This window comes from Onychomys torridus, chromosome 7 (genome assembly GCF_903995425.1).
Source record: "Onychomys torridus chromosome 7, mOncTor1.1, whole genome shotgun sequence".
Taxonomy (NCBI): Eukaryota; Metazoa; Chordata; class Mammalia; order Rodentia; family Cricetidae; genus Onychomys; species Onychomys torridus.
Window position 1 is genome coordinate 111,497,191 of NC_050449.1, and position 18,831 is coordinate 111,516,021.

At 51.3% G+C, this 18,831-nt stretch overlaps 1 protein-coding gene across 1 annotated transcript in view; it reads left to right on the plus strand.

Moving 5' to 3' along the window:
* Dlec1 (DLEC1 cilia and flagella associated protein) overlaps positions 1-18,831 on the plus strand; it is a 46,244-nt gene that overhangs the window by 23,276 nt on the left and 4,137 nt on the right. The window contains exons 19-33 of the mRNA XM_036193666.1: positions 1,514-1,653; positions 5,376-5,529; positions 6,129-6,239; positions 7,792-7,922; positions 8,389-8,571; positions 9,349-9,419; positions 10,314-10,465; positions 11,404-11,522; positions 11,992-12,062; positions 16,254-16,450; positions 16,531-16,638; positions 16,730-16,855; positions 16,970-17,064; positions 17,242-17,326; positions 17,488-17,694. Coding sequence (XP_036049559.1) covers positions 1,514-1,653; positions 5,376-5,529; positions 6,129-6,239; positions 7,792-7,922; positions 8,389-8,571; positions 9,349-9,419; positions 10,314-10,465; positions 11,404-11,522; positions 11,992-12,062; positions 16,254-16,450; positions 16,531-16,638; positions 16,730-16,855; positions 16,970-17,064; positions 17,242-17,326; positions 17,488-17,694 — 1,950 coding nt within the window. The remainder of the gene's footprint in view (positions 1-1,513; positions 1,654-5,375; positions 5,530-6,128; positions 6,240-7,791; positions 7,923-8,388; positions 8,572-9,348; positions 9,420-10,313; positions 10,466-11,403; positions 11,523-11,991; positions 12,063-16,253; positions 16,451-16,530; positions 16,639-16,729; positions 16,856-16,969; positions 17,065-17,241; positions 17,327-17,487; positions 17,695-18,831) is intronic.

The window sequence follows — 18,831 nt, forward strand, 5'->3', positions numbered from 1 at the left end:
GACACTCACCTTTGGCTCCTGTCTGAATTGGGACACTTGCTTTGAGGCGGCAGTCTCCAGGGTGGAATTCATCCCTCAGCCCCAATTCCACAGGCATTTCCTGTTCCCTTTTTCGACCACTGGATGCAGAAGAGGGTGGTGTGGGGGTTCTCCTTCTTGGAAGCAGCCTGAGTCCAGAAAACAGGCAATGCGGTCAGAAGGTGCTGTTGGCCAAGGCCTCCCTCCTCCAGGTCACCTACCTGGGAAATGTGGCTGCAGTTTCAGTATCTGCCACCCAGGGGGAGGCTGGTGACTCAAACCTGAGGCTCCACAAACAAAATTCAATTTCGTTGCTCTGCGTTCAATCCCCAGCTCTGCACAAAGCAGGGTGTGGTGGCATGTGCCTGCATTCCCAGAACTCTGATCCAGAGGGGTCAGAAGTTCAAGGTTATCTCTGATGAGGTGGGCATGGGTTCAATTCATGTCTGTGGCATCTCCAGGCAGTTGTGGCCTTCACACCCATTGTCCTGGTCTCATTGAAGGGAGAGAAAATACCCTTTCTGGTGTGACTTTCCAGTGATATCCCACTAACCAGTGTGGCCCACCTAGAGCCTAAGGCTTCTTAGACCCACAGGTGCCTCTCATCAGGGACAGAGGAAGTAGGGTAGAGGTCCCTTCCCAGCAGACACTTTGGGACACTTCCTCTTGTCCACTCATCCGTCCGCTCTTCTCTTGCATGCATGTGGGGAGTGGGTTTGCTGATGGGTGAGTCAGTTCTGGGGGGGGTGGGGACCAGGATGGGGACAAGGGGGAAATCCGTCTGGCTGCAGCTTCTGCCCCTCCCAGTGGGGTGACCTGACGGCTAGCCTCAATTGAAGATGTCAGAGATGGACCTGGGCCTGCCCAGAGCACCTCGTCCAGGGCACCCAAGCTCTCCTCCTGTTCCTCTCTGATTTCTCAGTCCTCCCCCACCACACACACACCCACTCCCCCACCCCACCCCCAGGTATGGTGATATTTTGTTTGTACTGAAATGTGATTTTTATTTGTATGTTAATAAAGTTGCCTTGGGGTCAGAGCAAGTCATAGCAGAAGCCGAGCAGTAGTGGGGCACGCCTTTAATCCCAGCACTTGGGAGGCAGAGCTAGGCAGGATCTCTGTGTGTTCAAGGATACAGCCAGCATGGCAGACACACGCCTTTAATCTCAATACCAACCACAGAAGACCTGGAGGTCTGTACAGACAGGCAGTGATGAGGAGGTCATGTGGTTGGGTTTACAAGACAGTTACATCTACACCCAGGCACCTCTGCCTTCCACCTCTTAGCTCAGCGCCGGGATTGTGGGAACCTGCCTTGTGCATTCCTTTACCTGAACACCTAGTTTTTATCCCTTGTTCCTGATGTCCTCGCCAGCTGAGGTCTTGTCTCCGGAGATTGGGGGCAGCTTGGGGGTGGTCCTGATCAGACAGAGTCAGCCCCAGCACCCAGTCTCCCTGTCCTCGCTTCTCACTGTATCTTCTGGGTTGGCCTTAGGTGTCCCCTTTGGACATTGACCCCTTCAGCGGCCAGCTTCACCCTCTGGGGGAGTGCAAAGTGGCTATCGCCTTAGAGACTTCACACTGTCAGCGGCTGCAGACGGTCCTGGAGCTGAAGGTGGAGAATGGGGCCTGGAGGTATGGAGGGGCGGAGGGTCACAGCGGACTGTGTTTTCACCTTATGTTAATAGTGTGTCCAACTCTGTAAAAGCCTGGGAGCCTGAGTTTGGATGCCTAGCACCCACATGAGAAACCAATTGCAGGAGCATTTGTTTTTGAGTTTTTAAAAAATAATTTTAAAATTTTTTTACGTTTTCTGACATATTACATCTCAACCATAGTTTTCCAGGTTCCATCACAGTTTCATCTCAGTGCCTCTCCCCTCCTCCCTTCCCCTCTCCTCTGCCCCTCCTCCCTTCTCCTTCCCTCTCTCCCAGATCTCCTCCTCCTCCATTTCCTCTCAGAAAAGAGCAGGCCTCCCAGGAATATCCACTGAACACAGTGTATCTTTGCTGGACAAAGCAATCCAGTAGGAGGAAAGGGGCCCCAAGAGCAAGCAAAAGAGTCAGAGACACCCCTCTACCCCACTGTTGGGAGTCCCCCAAGAAGGCCAAGCTGCACAACCATAACATATGAGCAGAGGACCTGGCTCAGACCCATACAGGGCCGTGTTTGTCTCTACAGTCTCTGTGAGTCCCTGTGAGCCCTGCTTAGCTGATTCTCGGGCCAGGTTCTCCTGGTGTCCTTGGCTCCTCTGGCTGCTACAATCCTTCCTTTCCCTCTTCTTCCGGGTTCCCCTGGCTCTGCCTAGTGCCTGGCCGTAGGTCTCTGCCTCTGCTCCCATCAACTGCTGGATGAAGCCTCTCTGATCTCTCTGATGACAGTTGGGCTAGGTGTTGATCTATGAGTATAGCAGAGTATTATTAGGAATCATTTCATTGCCTTTTTTATGTATGTATGTATGTATGTATGTATGTATGTATGTATTGCCAGTCATGTTTGGTTTTATCCTGCCTCTGCCTCTGGGCCATCCAGGCAGTGTTGTCAGTCATGGCCTCCCTCTCGTGGCATGGGCCTCAGGTTGGACTAGTCATGGGTCGGCCACTCCCACATGTTCTGCACCACCATGCCCCAGCACATCTTGCAGGAAGGACAGATTGTAGGTCGAAGGCTTTATGGCTGGGTTGATGTCCCAGTCCCACTGCTGGGAGCCTTGCCTGGTTATAGAAGTTGACCAGTTTGGGCTTCATATTCCCATTACTCTACAAAAAAAAAAAAAAAAAAAAAAAAATCACCCCGAGGGAGGTAACCCAGACCCAGAAAGACAAATATGGTATGCACTCACTTGTAAGTAGACATTAGCTATTAAGTAAAGGGCAATCATGCTGCAAGCCACAGACCCAGAGAGGCTAGGTAACAAGAGATTTTGAGGTGGACTGGGGATGAGTGGAGATGGGAACAGGAGGATCAGGCCGGGGGTGGGAGGAATGGAGGGAGAGAGTACTGGGGGAGATGACTGGAACTGGGGGGCTCTTGGGGGGCAATGTAGAAACCTAGTGCAGTGGGAACTCCTGCAATCTGAGAGTGGCCCTGAAGTCTCCTAGTAATGGCAGCATGTATGTGTACCTCGTCACTGGGGAGGCAGAGACAGGCAGAGCTCCCAGGCTCACTGGCTGGCCAGCTTAGCTGGACTCTGTCTCAGAAAACAAAGTAGACAGGAACTCAGGAGACAACCAACATTGACATTCACACACACACACACACACACACACACACACACACACACACACACATACCTGTTACAGTCAGACATGGCACATGCCTATACTACCAGCACTCAGAAAGCTGAAAAAGAAACATTGTGAATTTAAGCACTGCCCAAGATACAAGACTACGTATTCTATTATATATACTACTCAGTACATATAATATATAAACTATATATAATATTATGTGTGTGCTGGGCGGTGGTGGCGCACGCCTTTAATCCCAGCACTTGAGAGGCAGAGGCAGGTGGATCTCTGTGAGTTCAAGGCCAGCCTGGGCTACACAGTGAGTTTCAGGAAAGGCACAAAGCTACACGGAGAAACGCTGTCTCAAAAAAAATTATGTGTGTATGTATATATACTTTCTTGCAAGGACTCAATCAACTCACCTAACTGTGGCTGGCCAGGCAATCCCAGGCTCTTGCTTTTAAGGCCTCTCAGATGATTGACAGGCCCATCTGGACTCTCTAGGATAATCTCCTTTGCTTACTATATCAGCTCACCATATGTTAATCTCACTACAAAATGTCCCCAGCCATCTAGACATGTAGAGCACAAGCTCCTGCCTCACAACAAGAAAAAAAGAAAAAAAAGAACAAACTGAAAAACACCTCTCTTTATGTCCGTCAGAGAATCTCCCAATCCCAGGGAGACAGTCAAATGTAGAAAACAGGCCAGTTCCCCCGAAGCAGCAGTGGTTGGACCCAGTCATGGAAGGAACACTCACTAGCTTCAACAAATTCTGGAGGCTGAATGTTAACTGGGAGAAGACTCAACACTTTTGGGAGCTGCTGTAGTTTACTTTGTGTTGTGGTAAACTCTCTGACCTTTACCCTTTAGGAAGAGGGGATAGAGGTGGGGAGGAGGTAGGGGAATGGGAAGAGGGATGAGAGGGGATCTGTGGTTGGTATGTAAAATGAATAAAAACACTTTTTAAGTAAAAACAAAAACAAAAACAAAAACAAAAACAAAAACAAAAAAAAACCTCTCTGACCAGCTGGGCAGAGGTGATGCATACTTCCAATCCCAACACTCAGGAGGCAGATGCAGGCGGAGCTCTGTGAGTCTGAGGCCAGTCAGGACAGCCAAGCAACACAGAGAAACCCTCTCTCTAAAACACAAAAACAACAAAACACTCTGACCAAAAGCAACTTAGAGCAAAAGATTTATTTGGCTTGCACTTCCAGGTCATAGTGCTTCACTAAGGAAGTCAGGGCAGGAACCAGAAGCAGAAACCACGGAGGAACACTGCTGATTTCCTCCCAGGCTCTTGCTCAGCTAACATGGCAGCCCAGGACCACCTGCCCAGGGAATGGCGCTGCCCATGGTGGGCTGAGCCCTCCTCCTTCCATCACAATCTAGACAATCTCCCACAGACTGGCCCACAGGCCAATCTGACTGGACATTACCTCAGCTGAGTGCACCTTCTCAGGTGACTAGGCTATGCCAGATTGACAGTTAAAGTTAACTATGGCAGGAGCACCTAGATTCTTGTGGTAGAGACAGAAGAAAGTTTTTTGTGTTTGGTTAGGAATAGGAAGAGGTGAGTAACAATTCTGAATTAAACCCAAAATATTCTTCTTAAAGTTTCTCAGATATTTCAAGTGATTTAAAATGTAAGTAGCTTGTTTCTACATGTTAACTGATGAAGAATAAGAATATGGTTATGTTCTGAATGATGGTCTTGTATTTTTTGCTGCAGCTTTTGCCAAACTTGTCTTTTAGGAGTTTTGTTTGTTTGTTGTTGTTTTGTGTTTTCTTGAGATGGGCTCTCACTGTGTAGCCCTGGCTTGCCTGAAATGCTTTCTGTAGACCAGGCCGGCGTGGACCTCACAGGGACTCTCCTGTTTCTGCCTCCTGGGTTCTGGAATTATGATTGTGTAACTCCTAGCTGTTCTGTTGTGGTGGTGGTGGTGGTTGTGGTTTGGCTTTTGTTTGATTATTATTATTATTATTATTATTATTATTATTATTATTATTATTATATTAATAGATTCCTCAGGGCCTTCCCCAAATCCTCATGCCATTTGTAAATTGGGATAGTTTTATCTTTCCTTTTCTGAGCAATGTGCTGTGTGATTTCCTGTGTTCCAGCTACCTTCCTGTGTACGCGGAGGTGCAGCAGCCTCATGTGTACCTGCAGAACAGCCATGTGGAGTTCAGCAACCTCTACCTGGGAGTGCCCACAAAGTCAACCATCGTGCTCGTCAATGGCACACTCCTGCCCACCCGGTTCCACTGGGGCAAGGTGATTGAACCCGAACAAGCAGCAGTAGGTAGCTCCCAGCTTTGGAGACACATGTGGTCCCCACCCCTGAATGGCCACCCTCCAGAAAACATGTCCAGCCTCCCTCCCAAAGCCTATGGCTCTGTAGGGAGCAGTTCATCCTGTCTGACTTTTCATGGCTCCGTCTTTAGGACATTCTACTTCCCTGTCCAAGGAGTTCCTGGTGAACACAGCTGGGACCGCCCAGCCAGCACAGCCCATAGCTAGTCTGCACAGCTGTTTGGAACCTAGTCATAGCAATACCCCTATGGTTGACTGGGGAGCTTGCTCTGAGCACCATGAGAGAATCCTCTATCAAAGGCAGCTGCCTTCTGCTGTCCACCACAGTGGGTTGCCCAGTTTGTCCAGGCAATTCCATGGTGGGTGGTGAAGCCCACCATGCTTGGGGAGGAGAGAAGGTTCAACTCCATGGTGGGAGGTGAAGTCCTCCATGCTTGGGGAGGAGAGAAGGCTCTGTGGTTTATTCCTGAAGTGGACAGCCATGTCTGGCTTGCTGTGTTAGCACTCTGTGTAGAACCTGGTCCATCTGGTAGCCTCATAAGACATCCTGTGTCTTCTAGCTCCTGGGGACTCAAGCAGCCTTGTGCACAGTGACAATCTCTCCTAGACGTGGCCTACTGGGCCCCAGTGAAGAGCGCCAGCTCAACCTGGAATTTACAGCTCACACACTGGTGAGTAAGGCAATTTGGGAGTGCCTTGTGGCTGGAAGTACCCCATCCACCCACTGGCACTGGTGCTTCCTGGGAGGGACACAGGCCCGCTCCTCATGAGTGGGCAAGAGATCTAATGTATTTGCATTTCGCATCCTCTTTCACTCTGGACCTACTTTCTGAGGCCAGAGGGCCCAGAGTAGTCAGATGTGGTCTGAGGCCCACCGACCACATTGTCACTAGCCCTACCCTTCTCTGGGCAATTGTGTGGCCTCAGGCAGTCCAGTTGTGCACTTTGCCTAGGGCAAAGCCATTTCTCAAGGCAGGCACTGTTCTGGGTGCTACAGGGGAGGCTAACAGGTGATTGGTATCCTCCTAGGAGAGGCTGGGATTCTCCCTGCAGTATCCTAGAGCGATGCCTTCACAGCAGGACTTGCACAGTGTTTGGGTGGTGCCAGCCAATTCTGTGGATTTTCTGGAAAGAGAAACATCCTCAACTCTTTAAAAGGGTTTCTTCTTTCTTTTTCTTTTTTTAATTTTTTTTTAATGTGCATTAAATGTGTTTTGCCATGGGTATCGGGTCTCCTGGAACTGGAGCTACAGGCAGTAGTGCTGTCATGTGGGTGCTGGGAATTGAACCCACGTTGCTCTTAGCCACTAAGCCATCTCTCCAGCCCCTTTATTTTTCTTGTAACATTTTGTTTGTTTGCTTGTTTGTTTATTGTGGGGGTATGTGTATAAGAATGTGTGCACACACGCCACTGCATGTAGAGGTCAGAAGCCAGCTTTCAGAGACTTACAGGCCCAGCTCCTAACTCTTTGATGGCAGACATGGTGCCATTGAGCTTTCTCACACACCTGAGCCTGGGTACCTGGGTGCTTGGGTGCTAGGCAGATAGGCCCAGGTCTGGCCTGGAACAGCTTCCTTCTGCCTGTTGAAGAATGTGACCCGCTCCCTGGAAGCTGCTTGAGGGCTCTCCTGGGTCAGTAGCTTTTCTCCTTGTGTAGCAAAGGCAACCTAAAGAAGGAAAGATTTACTTTGCTCATAGTTTGAGGCTTTGGGCATCACGGTGGGGAAGCCAGGGCTGGCTGCCCGAGTATGGGGGCGGCTGGTCACATCGCATCTGCAGACAGGAAGCGCAAAGAGAGGAGTGCTGCTGCTCAGCTCATTTCTTCCTGGTCAGTCTGGGGCTTTCACCCATAGACTGGTATGCCCACATTTAGGACGGGTCTTCCCACCGCAGCTAAACCTGCCTCCGTCACAGGCATATCAAACATCTGTTTCTATGGTGATTTAAATCCCATCAAATTGACAACAAAGATTAACCATTATCCCTTCCTGTGGATTATACAGATATGTAGGGCTGACACATATATCCATGAACCTAGAGGGAGGGTCAGCCTCTAAGGAAGGGCCTTGTCTGAGCTGGCAGGATGGCTCACTGCATCACTGGAGGCCTTTCCTTAGAGAGAAGCCAAGGCCTTCATGTTTTAGTCATGGTAGTGGAAGACTATCTGGCCTCATCTTCTGAGGTCCTGGCGCTGAAACTGACCTGTGGATCAATTTCTGCAGGAAAAGCTGACCGATTTGGCGCTCCCTTGTGATGTGTCAGGCATGGAGAAGCCACTGGCCCTGGGCATCTCTGGGAAGCCTCTGGGACTGCGAGTGACCATCACCGTCTCTGTGGAGGACTCTGATGGAAGGTGAGTCCAGGGCAGGGGAAGCCACATGAAGGGCTGGCATTGCACAATGATACTGGTCCCCTCTCCTCCTGAGCAAATTCCTACAGCTGAGAGAAGGCTACCAGGTTGTCACAGGTCCTTGCTGTCTCTGCAGAAACCACTCCTTCCACTCCATGCTGTGTGGCATTTCTGTACATGCTGTGAAGCGGGCAGGAGATGACAGGGGATCCTCCATGGGTTTTCCCACATGAGGCCCCAAAACTTGGAACCATAACATTCTGACCCCACAGGGGCAATTTGTACTGTTTGAGCACTCCCCTGGCATTGCAGATTGGCAAGAAGGTTGGGCCTCGGGTCTGGCCCTCCATGAGGAGGAAGTCCATATGAAGCTGGGTTTCAGGGCTACTCCCCCACCCCACCCAGGGTGGCTCACTGGAACAAGAGTGGTAGATAACATAGCACCTATGGCATGGGGCACTGCTGTCAGCAGGACACAGTGGCCAGGCCACCCGGAGGAGCTCCGCTTGGACTTTGGCTCGAAAGTGCCACTGAGGACCCGTGTGACTCGGCAACTCATCCTGACGAATTGTTCCCCGATACAGACCCCTTTTACCCTCAAGTTTGAGTACTTCGGGAGTTCCCAGGACAGTCTGAACAAAAGGACCAGCCTGTAAGTCTCAATCTCTTTCTGGGACATTTCCCAGTGGGCATGAGGTCAGATGCTTGGAAGGATAGAGTCTGATCAGTGTGGGAGGGCAAGTCTGTGATTCATAGATAGATGTAGGTAAACGCACAGAGGAGATAGTTCTTACAGCCCACCCCCAAGCTGACCTGTGGGAGAGGCTAGGATTTGAATCCTTCTCAGCTTGGCCTTAAATGTGGAGGGTTTCTGACACCAGGTAGGAAAGTTGGGTAAATGAGGGAGAGGCTCCTAGACAGAGGAACTGGGCACAGAGGAGTGGGGTAAGGGCTTAGAAATAGGGGTTGTCCTGGACACTGGCTCATGGGCCTGAGCTGAACGGCGTAGGGAAGGGAAGGACAGCTATCTAAACCATTAGTTCTGCTCCAGCATGTCAATGCATCCTGATGCCAGACAGGGAGTAACTGGGGAGACTGGAGCCTGTGACAAAGGGTGCCCAAGATCTGGGCACCCAGAGCTGGGTTTGCCTCTGGGATAACAGATCTCTGGCTCAGAGATCATTCTGTGGATTTCCTGGGAGGCAATTTCTGTTACTTTAGGGGCAGCCTGCAGCTAGAGTTGCCTTGGGTGGTAGAATTTTCAATTTAACAGAAATTTTAAAAGTGGGGAAAGGGGATCCAACCAGCTTCCCTTGAGTGGAGCAGACTACCTTCCCATGAACACCTGTCCAGATGTTTCTACCACGGGCTGTGGCTCAGGCTGTGGGAAGGACTGACTGCTTCGATGCTATTTTCTGTCTCTGTGAAGCCCTGACATGCCCCCAACCCTGCTAAAGACAGCGCACATCCAAGAGCACTTGGCCAAGAAACAACAGCTGGGTAAGAGCTGCCAACATGGGGGTGTTGGGCCCAAGCCAGGGCCAGGGTTGGGCTTTACATGGCCTTCTGAGGATGTGATGCCATATTCGGGTGCCAGCACTGGCCAGGGAGGGAAACGGGAACCAGAGACTCACCCCTGTAGCAGGAATCTTAAAAGTTCTTATTAATAAAAACAAACCTGGACCAGGTATTGGGGGTGAATACTGGAAGATCAGAGAAGCAGAACAAGCCACAGCCACCTCACCTTGCCAATTCCTCAGCTGATCCTGTGTCCTGAGACTGGAAGCCTCTGAGTCCTTATCCAAATGAATCTCAGCTGAACTGTTGCTTCAAAGCCTAAAAGCTTAAACAGCCAAAAACTTAACCTGCCAACTGCTTCTAGTTTCTAGCCCTCATGCCTTATATACCTTTCTGCTTTCTACCATCACTCCCTGGGATTAAAGGCATGAGTCACCATGCTTGGCTGTATCCTTGAACAGATGGATCTCTGCCTCTGGAATGCTAGGATTAAAGGCGTGTGCTACCACTGCCTATCCTCATGTTTAATATTGTGGCTGTTCTGTCTCTGACCCCAAATAAGTTTATTAAGGTGCACAATATTTTGGGGAACACAATACCACCACACACCCCTCTCAGCGTATTCCTCAGTGACATCTCCAACATGGCTGAGTCGGCATTGGACGTGGTTTTGTTCTGGGGCTGGTGGCAGCTCACAAGGGAAGGCTTGACCTCAGAGGAGGTACGTGAGGCTGGCCAAGCAGGGCCAGTCTCAGCCGGCTTCCTGACAGGATGGAGGCCGTGAAGTGGCCCCACCAGGGCCAAGCGTTGCTAACCCCCGAGGGTTTAGCCCTCACCCTCAGCCCAGGGCCCTGACCCTCCTGTCCTTCTCCCCAGATGTTTTGGAGAGCATGCTATCTCACAGGAAAGGAGCTGCTTTCATGCCCCACATTTCCCAGGGCATGCTGGGAGCCTACCAGCAGCTGAGTATTGACATCACAGCCTGTGCCAATATGTGGGGCGAGTACTGGGATGACCTCCTTTGCATGGTAAGGACGTGCATGTAGGCACACGGCTCCTCTCTGCCAGCTGTGGCCCTCAGCTCTTCACATGCAGCTGCTGCCAGGTGCTGCTCACTCACATCTGCTGCAGCTTCTGGGGTCAAGACCGAGATGCTCCCAGCAGAGCCCTCTTGTGTGGCAGAACTTTCTGGATCTCTGTGACACACAGGGCTGGGGCCACCATGAGGAGGCCAGGAGAGGGCTGGAAAGAACAGCATGGAGTCAAGAGAAAACAGTAACAGCTTTCCAGCACGGCACTCTTATCCAGCTTTTCTACATTTGATCATTTGCTAGGCAGCCTACACACACACACACACACACACACACACACACACACACACACACACACACACAGTCTTTAACAAACTAAAAGGTATTTGGACAAAGGGGCCGCAGGAGGCCAGAGGCCCTGCAGCTAGTCCATCTTTTTTTTTCTTTTTTTTAACTGGAGCTGAGGATTGAACCCAGGGCCTTGTGCTTGCTAGGCAAGCGCTCTACCACTGAGCTAAGTCACCTGATAGTATATTAGTAGAGGGTATCGGGCTGTGAAGGAAGGAAGGGCAGCCCAGGCTAGGGGTGTCTGGGTTAAGAACTGGGCAATGAGTGAGGCTGGGCTCAACAGGAACCAAGTCTGGGGACCCTGGGCTGTTTGGTCAAGTGGGAGCTTTGCCAAAAAGAAATTCAGTGGCGGGTTGGAGAGATGGCTCAGAGGTTAAGAGCACTGACTGCTCTTCCAGAGGTCCTGAGTTCAATTCCCAGCAACCACATGGTGGCTCACAACCATCTATAATGAGACCTGGTGCCCTCTTCTGGCCTGCAGGCATGCATGCAGAACACTGTATACATAATAAATAAATCTTAAAGAAAAAAAATAGAAAGAAAGAAATGCAGTAGCCCTCATTGACAAAGAGCTGGTGTGTTTGCAGGTGGGGGACCTGCCAACAACTGTCATCCCAGTGTATATGGCCGTGGTGGGCTGCCCCATCAGCTCCCTGAGGAATACGTGCTACAGTGTGGCCCCATTCCAGAAGGAGCCAATCATCAGGTACCCAGCTTGAACCCTGATTCCCGATGACCCCAGAACCCTCTGGCTGTTAGTCATGGTTGTCTGTGCTGGCTCCTGGTTCTCCAGCTGGCTCAGGGCCACCTGAGCCACCCACAAGGAGGCTCCAGGGTGGGGCTGTCTTGGGGAAGGGAAGCCTCGGGGGACAGTGCTAACACTTGTGTGTCTCTGGGGGCTTTGGGGCGGGGAGGTGGACAGAGAGTGATCCAAGGCAGTTCCAGACCCTACGGCTGACATCAGGATCCATCAGAGGAGCCCAGGCAAAACGTCAGCAGCTGGGTCATGTGTGACCATTCAGCTAACATTCTGTAGCCCTGGGTCTTGGTGTTCCTGAGGCAATGAACGACAGGTAGCTGATACCTCTCTGGCCCAAGGCCCACACAGGGCTCCTGCCCCCCAGGTCGCACAGTCTATACTGAGTGTGCTGGCTCAGGCTGCTCTCTCCCTCCAGGTTTGGGACCCAGATCTCTGGAGGAGACACAATCATCAGAAACCTCCGTCTGTATAACTTCAGTCCCTGTGGTGAGTTGCTCGTGATGGTCAGGATGGTGTGTCTGGCAGGGAGAGGAGGTGGCCTTGAAAGAACTGTCAGGTACAAACAGCACCCAGGAGTCCAAGGGGCTTGGTGCTCTTGAGACAGACGCAGAGGTCTGAAGTAGAGATGGGATTGTGTGAGTTCAGGCTTAAGCGAGAGGGAGGGACTTCCATCCTTGAGGATGGGACTCATTCTTGCTTAACTTTGTGTGCCCAGGGTCACTGTGCCTGGGGACAGACACATCCAGGGCCTCTTTTCTCAGTCCTTCAGCCAGCAATACCCGAGTTACACAGCAGGTGCCGTCCACAGGGGTGGGGATACTGAGAGAACAGGAAAAAAGGGTTTGTGCCCCATGGCTTCCACCCTGATGGCAGTGTGACCAAGTGCTGTGGGCCTTCAAGGAGCCTCTGAACTTCCTTCTGGGGGACACTTGGTAGGGATGCATGCGGTGATTTAAGGGAGAGATGTGAACAACTCAGAAACCAGAGGTTTTAAACTCTCCGGGCAGTCTCAGGAAGGCACAGCCGCAGTGAGAAGCAGGGCTCTGGACCTGCTCCTCATGGGACCCACTGTTCTGAAGGGCGTGATACCACCTCCACTCTCACCATGTCCTGAAATCATGTCCCCCTCGTATTCCCAATAGATTTGGATTGTATTTTCAGCTGCTCTATCATTAGCTGCACTTGAGTACTGTATTGAGAGTTGCTGGTGGCAAAAAGCCATGGGAGTATACAGCAGGTGACAACTAGTGTTCAGAAGGTCAACCTATCAGAACCAAGGGTTCTGGTAGAGGACGAAGCCATCTTCAAGGTGTGTTGGAGTTATTGACTTTTTAAAAAAGATTTATTTATTTATTATGTATACAGTGTATCCCTGCAGGTCAGAAGAGGGCACCAGATCTCACTACAGATGGTTGTGAGCCACCATGTGGTTGCTGGGAATTGAACTCAGGACCTCTGGAAGAACAGCCAGTGCTCTTAACGGTTGAGCCATCTCTCCAGCCCCCCAGAGTTATTGCCTTTTGAATGAATCGACTGTATCTCGTTGTAAACTTCTTGTGCAATAACAGCTATGATATCTCTCCATTACCATGTATTTTCATAAAATGTGTATATGCAATCTCATATTACATCTCAATCTTATGGGCACATAAATCTGTGGGTGGTCAGGAAGAAGACTTTTCACTTAGCTGTATCATTTTGATATATGGAAAATATACTAGGAGATGCTTCATAGCCAGATCCATTGTCCCACCAGACTGTAGACACTTAAAGCCTGCCTTGTTCCTTTTGCTCAGACTAACACAGAAAATAATCTCTCCTCAGTCTAACACAAACTGCACGCATTTAGCTCATTTTTACCTCAGAGCAAGTTCAAACTAAAGGCCTTTGTAAATAGATCATAAATGTAAAACTTTACAGTTATGCACAAGGTCAGAGTTGCATGTGTCTACCAAGGTTACTAACACAAAATACCCTAAGGAAAGCCTGCCAATTCTTCACTTGCCAAATCTGCTGATAAAAAAGCTATGTCTCAGAGCACTGTGCCCCCTCACTCTGGTCCTGAGACCTTGGAACCTTGGGTTACCACGGTAATGGCTCTGTTCCTTATCGTCTATTCTAGGAATGAGCTATGACTTTGAGGATTTTGAAACTTTTCTTAAGATTGCAAGGAGTCTTGGGGGTGAAATGTGAGGAGTCAGGCATGAGAGGGCTAAGAATGAGAACCGACTTAGAACAATAAAGTGACTGGACTGAGCATGGTGTGCGTAGATTCAACTGCTAGTCTTCAGACTAGATCAGGGCAGGTACTGAGGGCTCTCATTAGTACTGGCTCTTCTGCACACATGCTGGAGCCTTCTCTCATCCCTCCTTCTTCTTTCCTCTCTGGCCTCTTTAGTCTAATGCTGTCATGCTTTGGAGACCCCTCGCTTTGTGGGAACATTGTTGGCCTGGGTCACGTGAACATAGCTGGCCTGGGTCACATGAGTGTCACTAACTTGCTATCACTTTGATATGATTTGTTTTTGTTTTTAAGTTTTAAAATTAAATATGTTTATTTGTGTGTGTGAGAAGGGTCATGTGGGACAGGAGGAGTGGGGGGGGGCAGAGGACAATTTTAGGAGTCTGTCCTCTCCTGTGACATGTGGCTTTGGTAAACAACAGGAGGCTAAGCTTTGGACAATCCTGAGATGACCTTGTCTGTGGGATTTTTTCCCCTTTGGTTGGTTCTGCAGTTGTAGGAAGTTGATTGGATGTCACTCATGCTAGAGACAAGGTCCCACTAAGTTGCCTAGGCTGCCCTTGAACTTACTCAGGAAAGCCCTGAACTGGGTAGGGATCACAGGCCTGTGTCACAAGCCCAGCTCTTCCCAGCCTTACTCTGGATTCCCTTCTCCCTCAGGTTTCCTTCCTTACCACTCAAGATCTCTGCACATTGTTCAGGAGGTCATTATGACTTGAGAAAAAGCAGACAGCAGGTGGACAGGAGAGACAAGATCAAGAGCTTTGGGAGGGTCCTGAGGCATTCCTCAGTGCCAGGACCAGTGACGCTGGAGATCCAGAAAGTCCATGCTAATTGACACCTGAGGAGGTCACTGGATAATTGGTCCTGGTATCCTGCTGTGGAGAGGATGTATGGCACAGCCAAGGAGCTGATGTGGCCGAGGGAAACTTTTGCGTGATGGGAGAAGTCTAAACTAGCCCTAGTGCAGTTAGGAAGCAGCTAGGTGGAGTCAAGGACAGAGGGCCCTGCACTTGGCGGTCACTGCTAGGCAGGAGCAGGATGGCAGACAGGTATGGTCTGGGCCGCACTTCTGGCAGATGAAGTGAAACCACCACCGGGAATGATGGGATTCATAGGAGGTGTCAGAGGAGAGAGCAGGTGTGCAGGAAAGAAGGCAATGAGGCAGCCCAGATTCGGGGAGCAATGAGGTGCACTCTCTTCAGCTTGGAGGACTTAACCAGTGCTATCTAGAAGGATGATGCAGGTGGTTCATCCAGAGTTCGGCTTTGCCTTAGGGATAGAAGGATGGGGGTACAAAGGGAGGTAGGGAGTTCCTGGGAAGATAGCCACAAAGGAGAGGAAATGATAACAGACCGGGAATGATGGACGTGTGTGGAGAAGGTGCAAAGTGTGGGACTTGGAGAGCCAGCCGTCAAAGACAAACCAGAGACAGGACGCTGCAGGAAGCAGAGAGAGCCTTGCCAGGGTTTGGACATGACGACTGGTCTCATGACCAACCGTGAGAGCTTCGAGTAACTGAGCTAGGTGCCAGAATCCTGGGAAGAACTACTGTGTTCCTGTGTGTGTCTGTTGCGTGTGCTCATTTATGTGTATGAGTGCATGTGTGTTCAGGTGTGCTCACACAAGTGTGCTCACACGAGTGTGTTCACATGTGGAGAAGCCAGAAGCCAGCCATAGAGATTGCTCCTTAGGTGCCATCCACTTCACTGCTTGATAAGGGATCTGTTACTGTCCCAGGACTCAGTAGGTAGCCTAGACTGGCTCAGCAGCCCCCAGGCCTGTCTCTATCTCCTCAGAGATGGGATTACAAGTGTGTGCTTTCACATCCAGCTTTTCATGTGATTCTTGATCCAAACTCAAGTCCTCGTGTGTGCAGTGTGTCCCAGTTCGCTCTCTGCTGCGGTGACAAAAACCCCATGAAAAGAAAAATCAACTTAGGAAGGAGAGGGTTGATTTCACCTTACAGTTTACAGTCTGCCACCAAGGAAAGGCAGGGCAGAGACTCAAGGCAGGGACCGAAGCAGAGAGTGCGAGGGGTGCTGCTTACAGGCTTGCTCCTCTTGGCTTATTCAGCTTGTGATCTTATACCCCCCAGGACCACCTGCCCAGGGGTGACCTTGCCCATGGTGGGCCCGGCCCTCCCACATCAATCATTCACCAAGAAAATTCCCCATAGACATGCCCATAGGCCAAACTGACAGAGGCGATTTCTCAACTGGGGGTTCCTCTTCCCAAGCACCTCTAGTTTGGGACAAGTTGACAGAAACTAACCAGCTCACACAGCAAACACTTGACCAACTGAGCCATCTTCCCATCCCCAAGAACTACTTTCTAAACCTGTGGCATTATTAAAAATCGTGAGTATGGGAGAAGAGGGAGGTGGGGGCCAGGAGGCGGCCACCCACTCTTCTTTCTCCTTCATGCTTTCCCAGACATCCGTCTAGACTGGGAGACCTATCTCCCAGAACAAAAGGAGGACAGACTGCTGGAGCTGCTTGTGTTTTATGGGCCACCCTTCCCACTGCGGGACCAAGCTGGGAATGAGCTCGTGTGTCGCTCTGAGGGCAGCTCACCACAGTCCCCAACTCCCTCCAATACGTCTGCGTCTAGCCATGCAGTCCCCTCATCGGTGAGCCAGAGTCCAGGGCATGTGAGATGTGGCCCGGGTCAGTTGAGCCCACGTGAGTGGCAGGGTCTCGTTGGTAACAGGGTAACTGCAGTAGTGGTACCAGGACTGAAGAACAGATCATCTCAGTCATCCTGCAGGAGCATGAGGGAGCGCCCTCCAGCACGTACCGCATCAGCCCCAGGCAGGTGGTGAGTAGGCAGGGGTAGGTGCTCATTGGTGGAGCTGCCCTGGCTTGCCAGTGAACATGGGGCAGGGCTGAGGCTGCTGCATTCCTGCTAGGTCATCCCAGCTGGAGGCAACAGCACCATCTACATCTCCTTCACTCCCATGGTGCTCGGTCTTGACGTCCTACACAAGGTGGAGTGCACTGGCTATGCCCTGGGCTTCATGAGCTTGGACAAGGAGGTGAGCCTTCCCACCTGGGGCGAGGGTGCCATGGCCACCTCCTCTCCCCTGGGAGTCACACTGCCTGCTCAGCCCTGGGACCACCAGTGATCTCTGATGGATTGGGCTCTGCAGACAGACAGAGAGATTCCAGGCCGAATGTGTCGCCTTCAGGACTTTGCTGTGGGCCCCCTGAGACTAGAGATGAATGGCCACATAAGACATGCACAGTGAGTCAACTGGATCTCCCCCCCACCCCCATCCCTTTGAGAGAGGAACCTCATTTCACTGGTGGGGTTCTCAAAGCCAAAGGACAGGAATGGAAGGGAAGAGGAGAAAGCAGGGACAGGGAGGTGATGCCGGAGGACCCAGATCCTGGCTGCCCGAGCATGCCTGTCACTGTGCAGGCTGAAAGCCCAGCTGGACAGCAGTGGTTACTTGGAATTCCGGTGCCAGGCCAGTGACCTCATCCCGAAAAATCCCTGCTGTGGGGTAAGTATGCTGTCACCCCGAACCAGTTAAAGGACTTGGACCTCCCATGTGCCTGTGCGTCCTGAGGCACAGGCCCTTTCGAGTCTTGAGTCTCTTTCCCAGAGTCATGGTGTGAGGAGTAGGATTGATGCACCATGCCCCTCCTCCACCCATGGCCCTAGGTGCTGAGTGACTGGCCTACCACCCGCCATCTGAAACTGATCAACACCACGGAAATCCTGCACTACTTCCGGGTCCTGGTCTCCAAGCCCTTCTTCATTTCTCAAGGTGGGGCCAGGTGGGACAACAGAGCCTGTCGTCAGCAGTGTGAAGAGGAGATGGCCTCCTCAGGCCAGCAGCTGATACTCCGCCCACAGGAGAACATTCTGGTCAGTGCGGGGGTGCGCCATCTCCCTCCCCACCTCTACAGGCAACACATACACGTATCCTGCTCACATCTGGGCACCAGGTACAAATGGACCGTCATAGGTCCATGACCCAGACATGTCCCTTTCAACATACATAGTCCCTCTGCACAGGTTATATACAGATAGACCTATTGCAAATAGCCACATGCATTCCAGAAACACATCCAGACCCTCCAGCTTGTGTCCCTGTGTACCACCACTGATGGCCTGGTGGAGGCCAGTGCATACTGGTGAGCACCCCCACTTCATACCATGCCCCATCCCTTCTCACGTGCCCTTTGGCTCAAGGTTTAATGCTTTGGCTTGGGGCCACCCACAGCTGGACTGCCATGAATGTAAATCACTCAGAGCATAGGCTGTGGAGGAGCCTGGATTTTCAAAGGTGGGATTGCCCTGGGAATGCCAGGGCCTTGATGGTAACTTCTGCCTCCTTGGGTTGAGGTACCTGAAATGGGCTTTGCAGACATAGGGCATGTGCGCAACCCTTTAAATAGTGGCTCCCTGGGTAAGCACAGGCTTGTCCAGGACGGACAGCACAAAAACACAGCCTCACCATCTCCCACCTCCCATCCTGCCTTGCAAGGCCCTCTTCCCCCACTCCTTGCAGCCCCTCACCCCTTCTGTTGATGGTCTGGAGAGCTGCACTCAGTGCCTGTCCTACTCTGCACATTTTGGGTCAGCTCGTCCGGCTCCTCCAGGATCTCACTGAGTAGCACACATGTGCAGATGTGTCTGCCATGACAGCCTGCATGTGTTACTGGCAGGACTTTCCAGACCTTGCTTGTGGAGGTGGGGAGCCCACAGACCCCACGCTGCAGGTGGCACGAGCGAGCTCTCCTGACCTCTGCCTGGGCTCCCTGCTGAGAGCGCAGGGCGAGGAGGGTCCATCCCACTACAACTACACAGGAGGCTTGGGGTGACCCAGATGCTCCCACAAAAAAAAGGAAACTTGCACTTTCTTCTGGTGCAGTTGGATGGTACCTGGGCATCTGGCTCCTGACCTGAACTCTTTCAGCTCTAGATCTAAACACACCCTGTAAATCTGAACTCACCACTGTCACGTCATGCCCCATGTGGTGGCATTTACCCTAGCAGCCG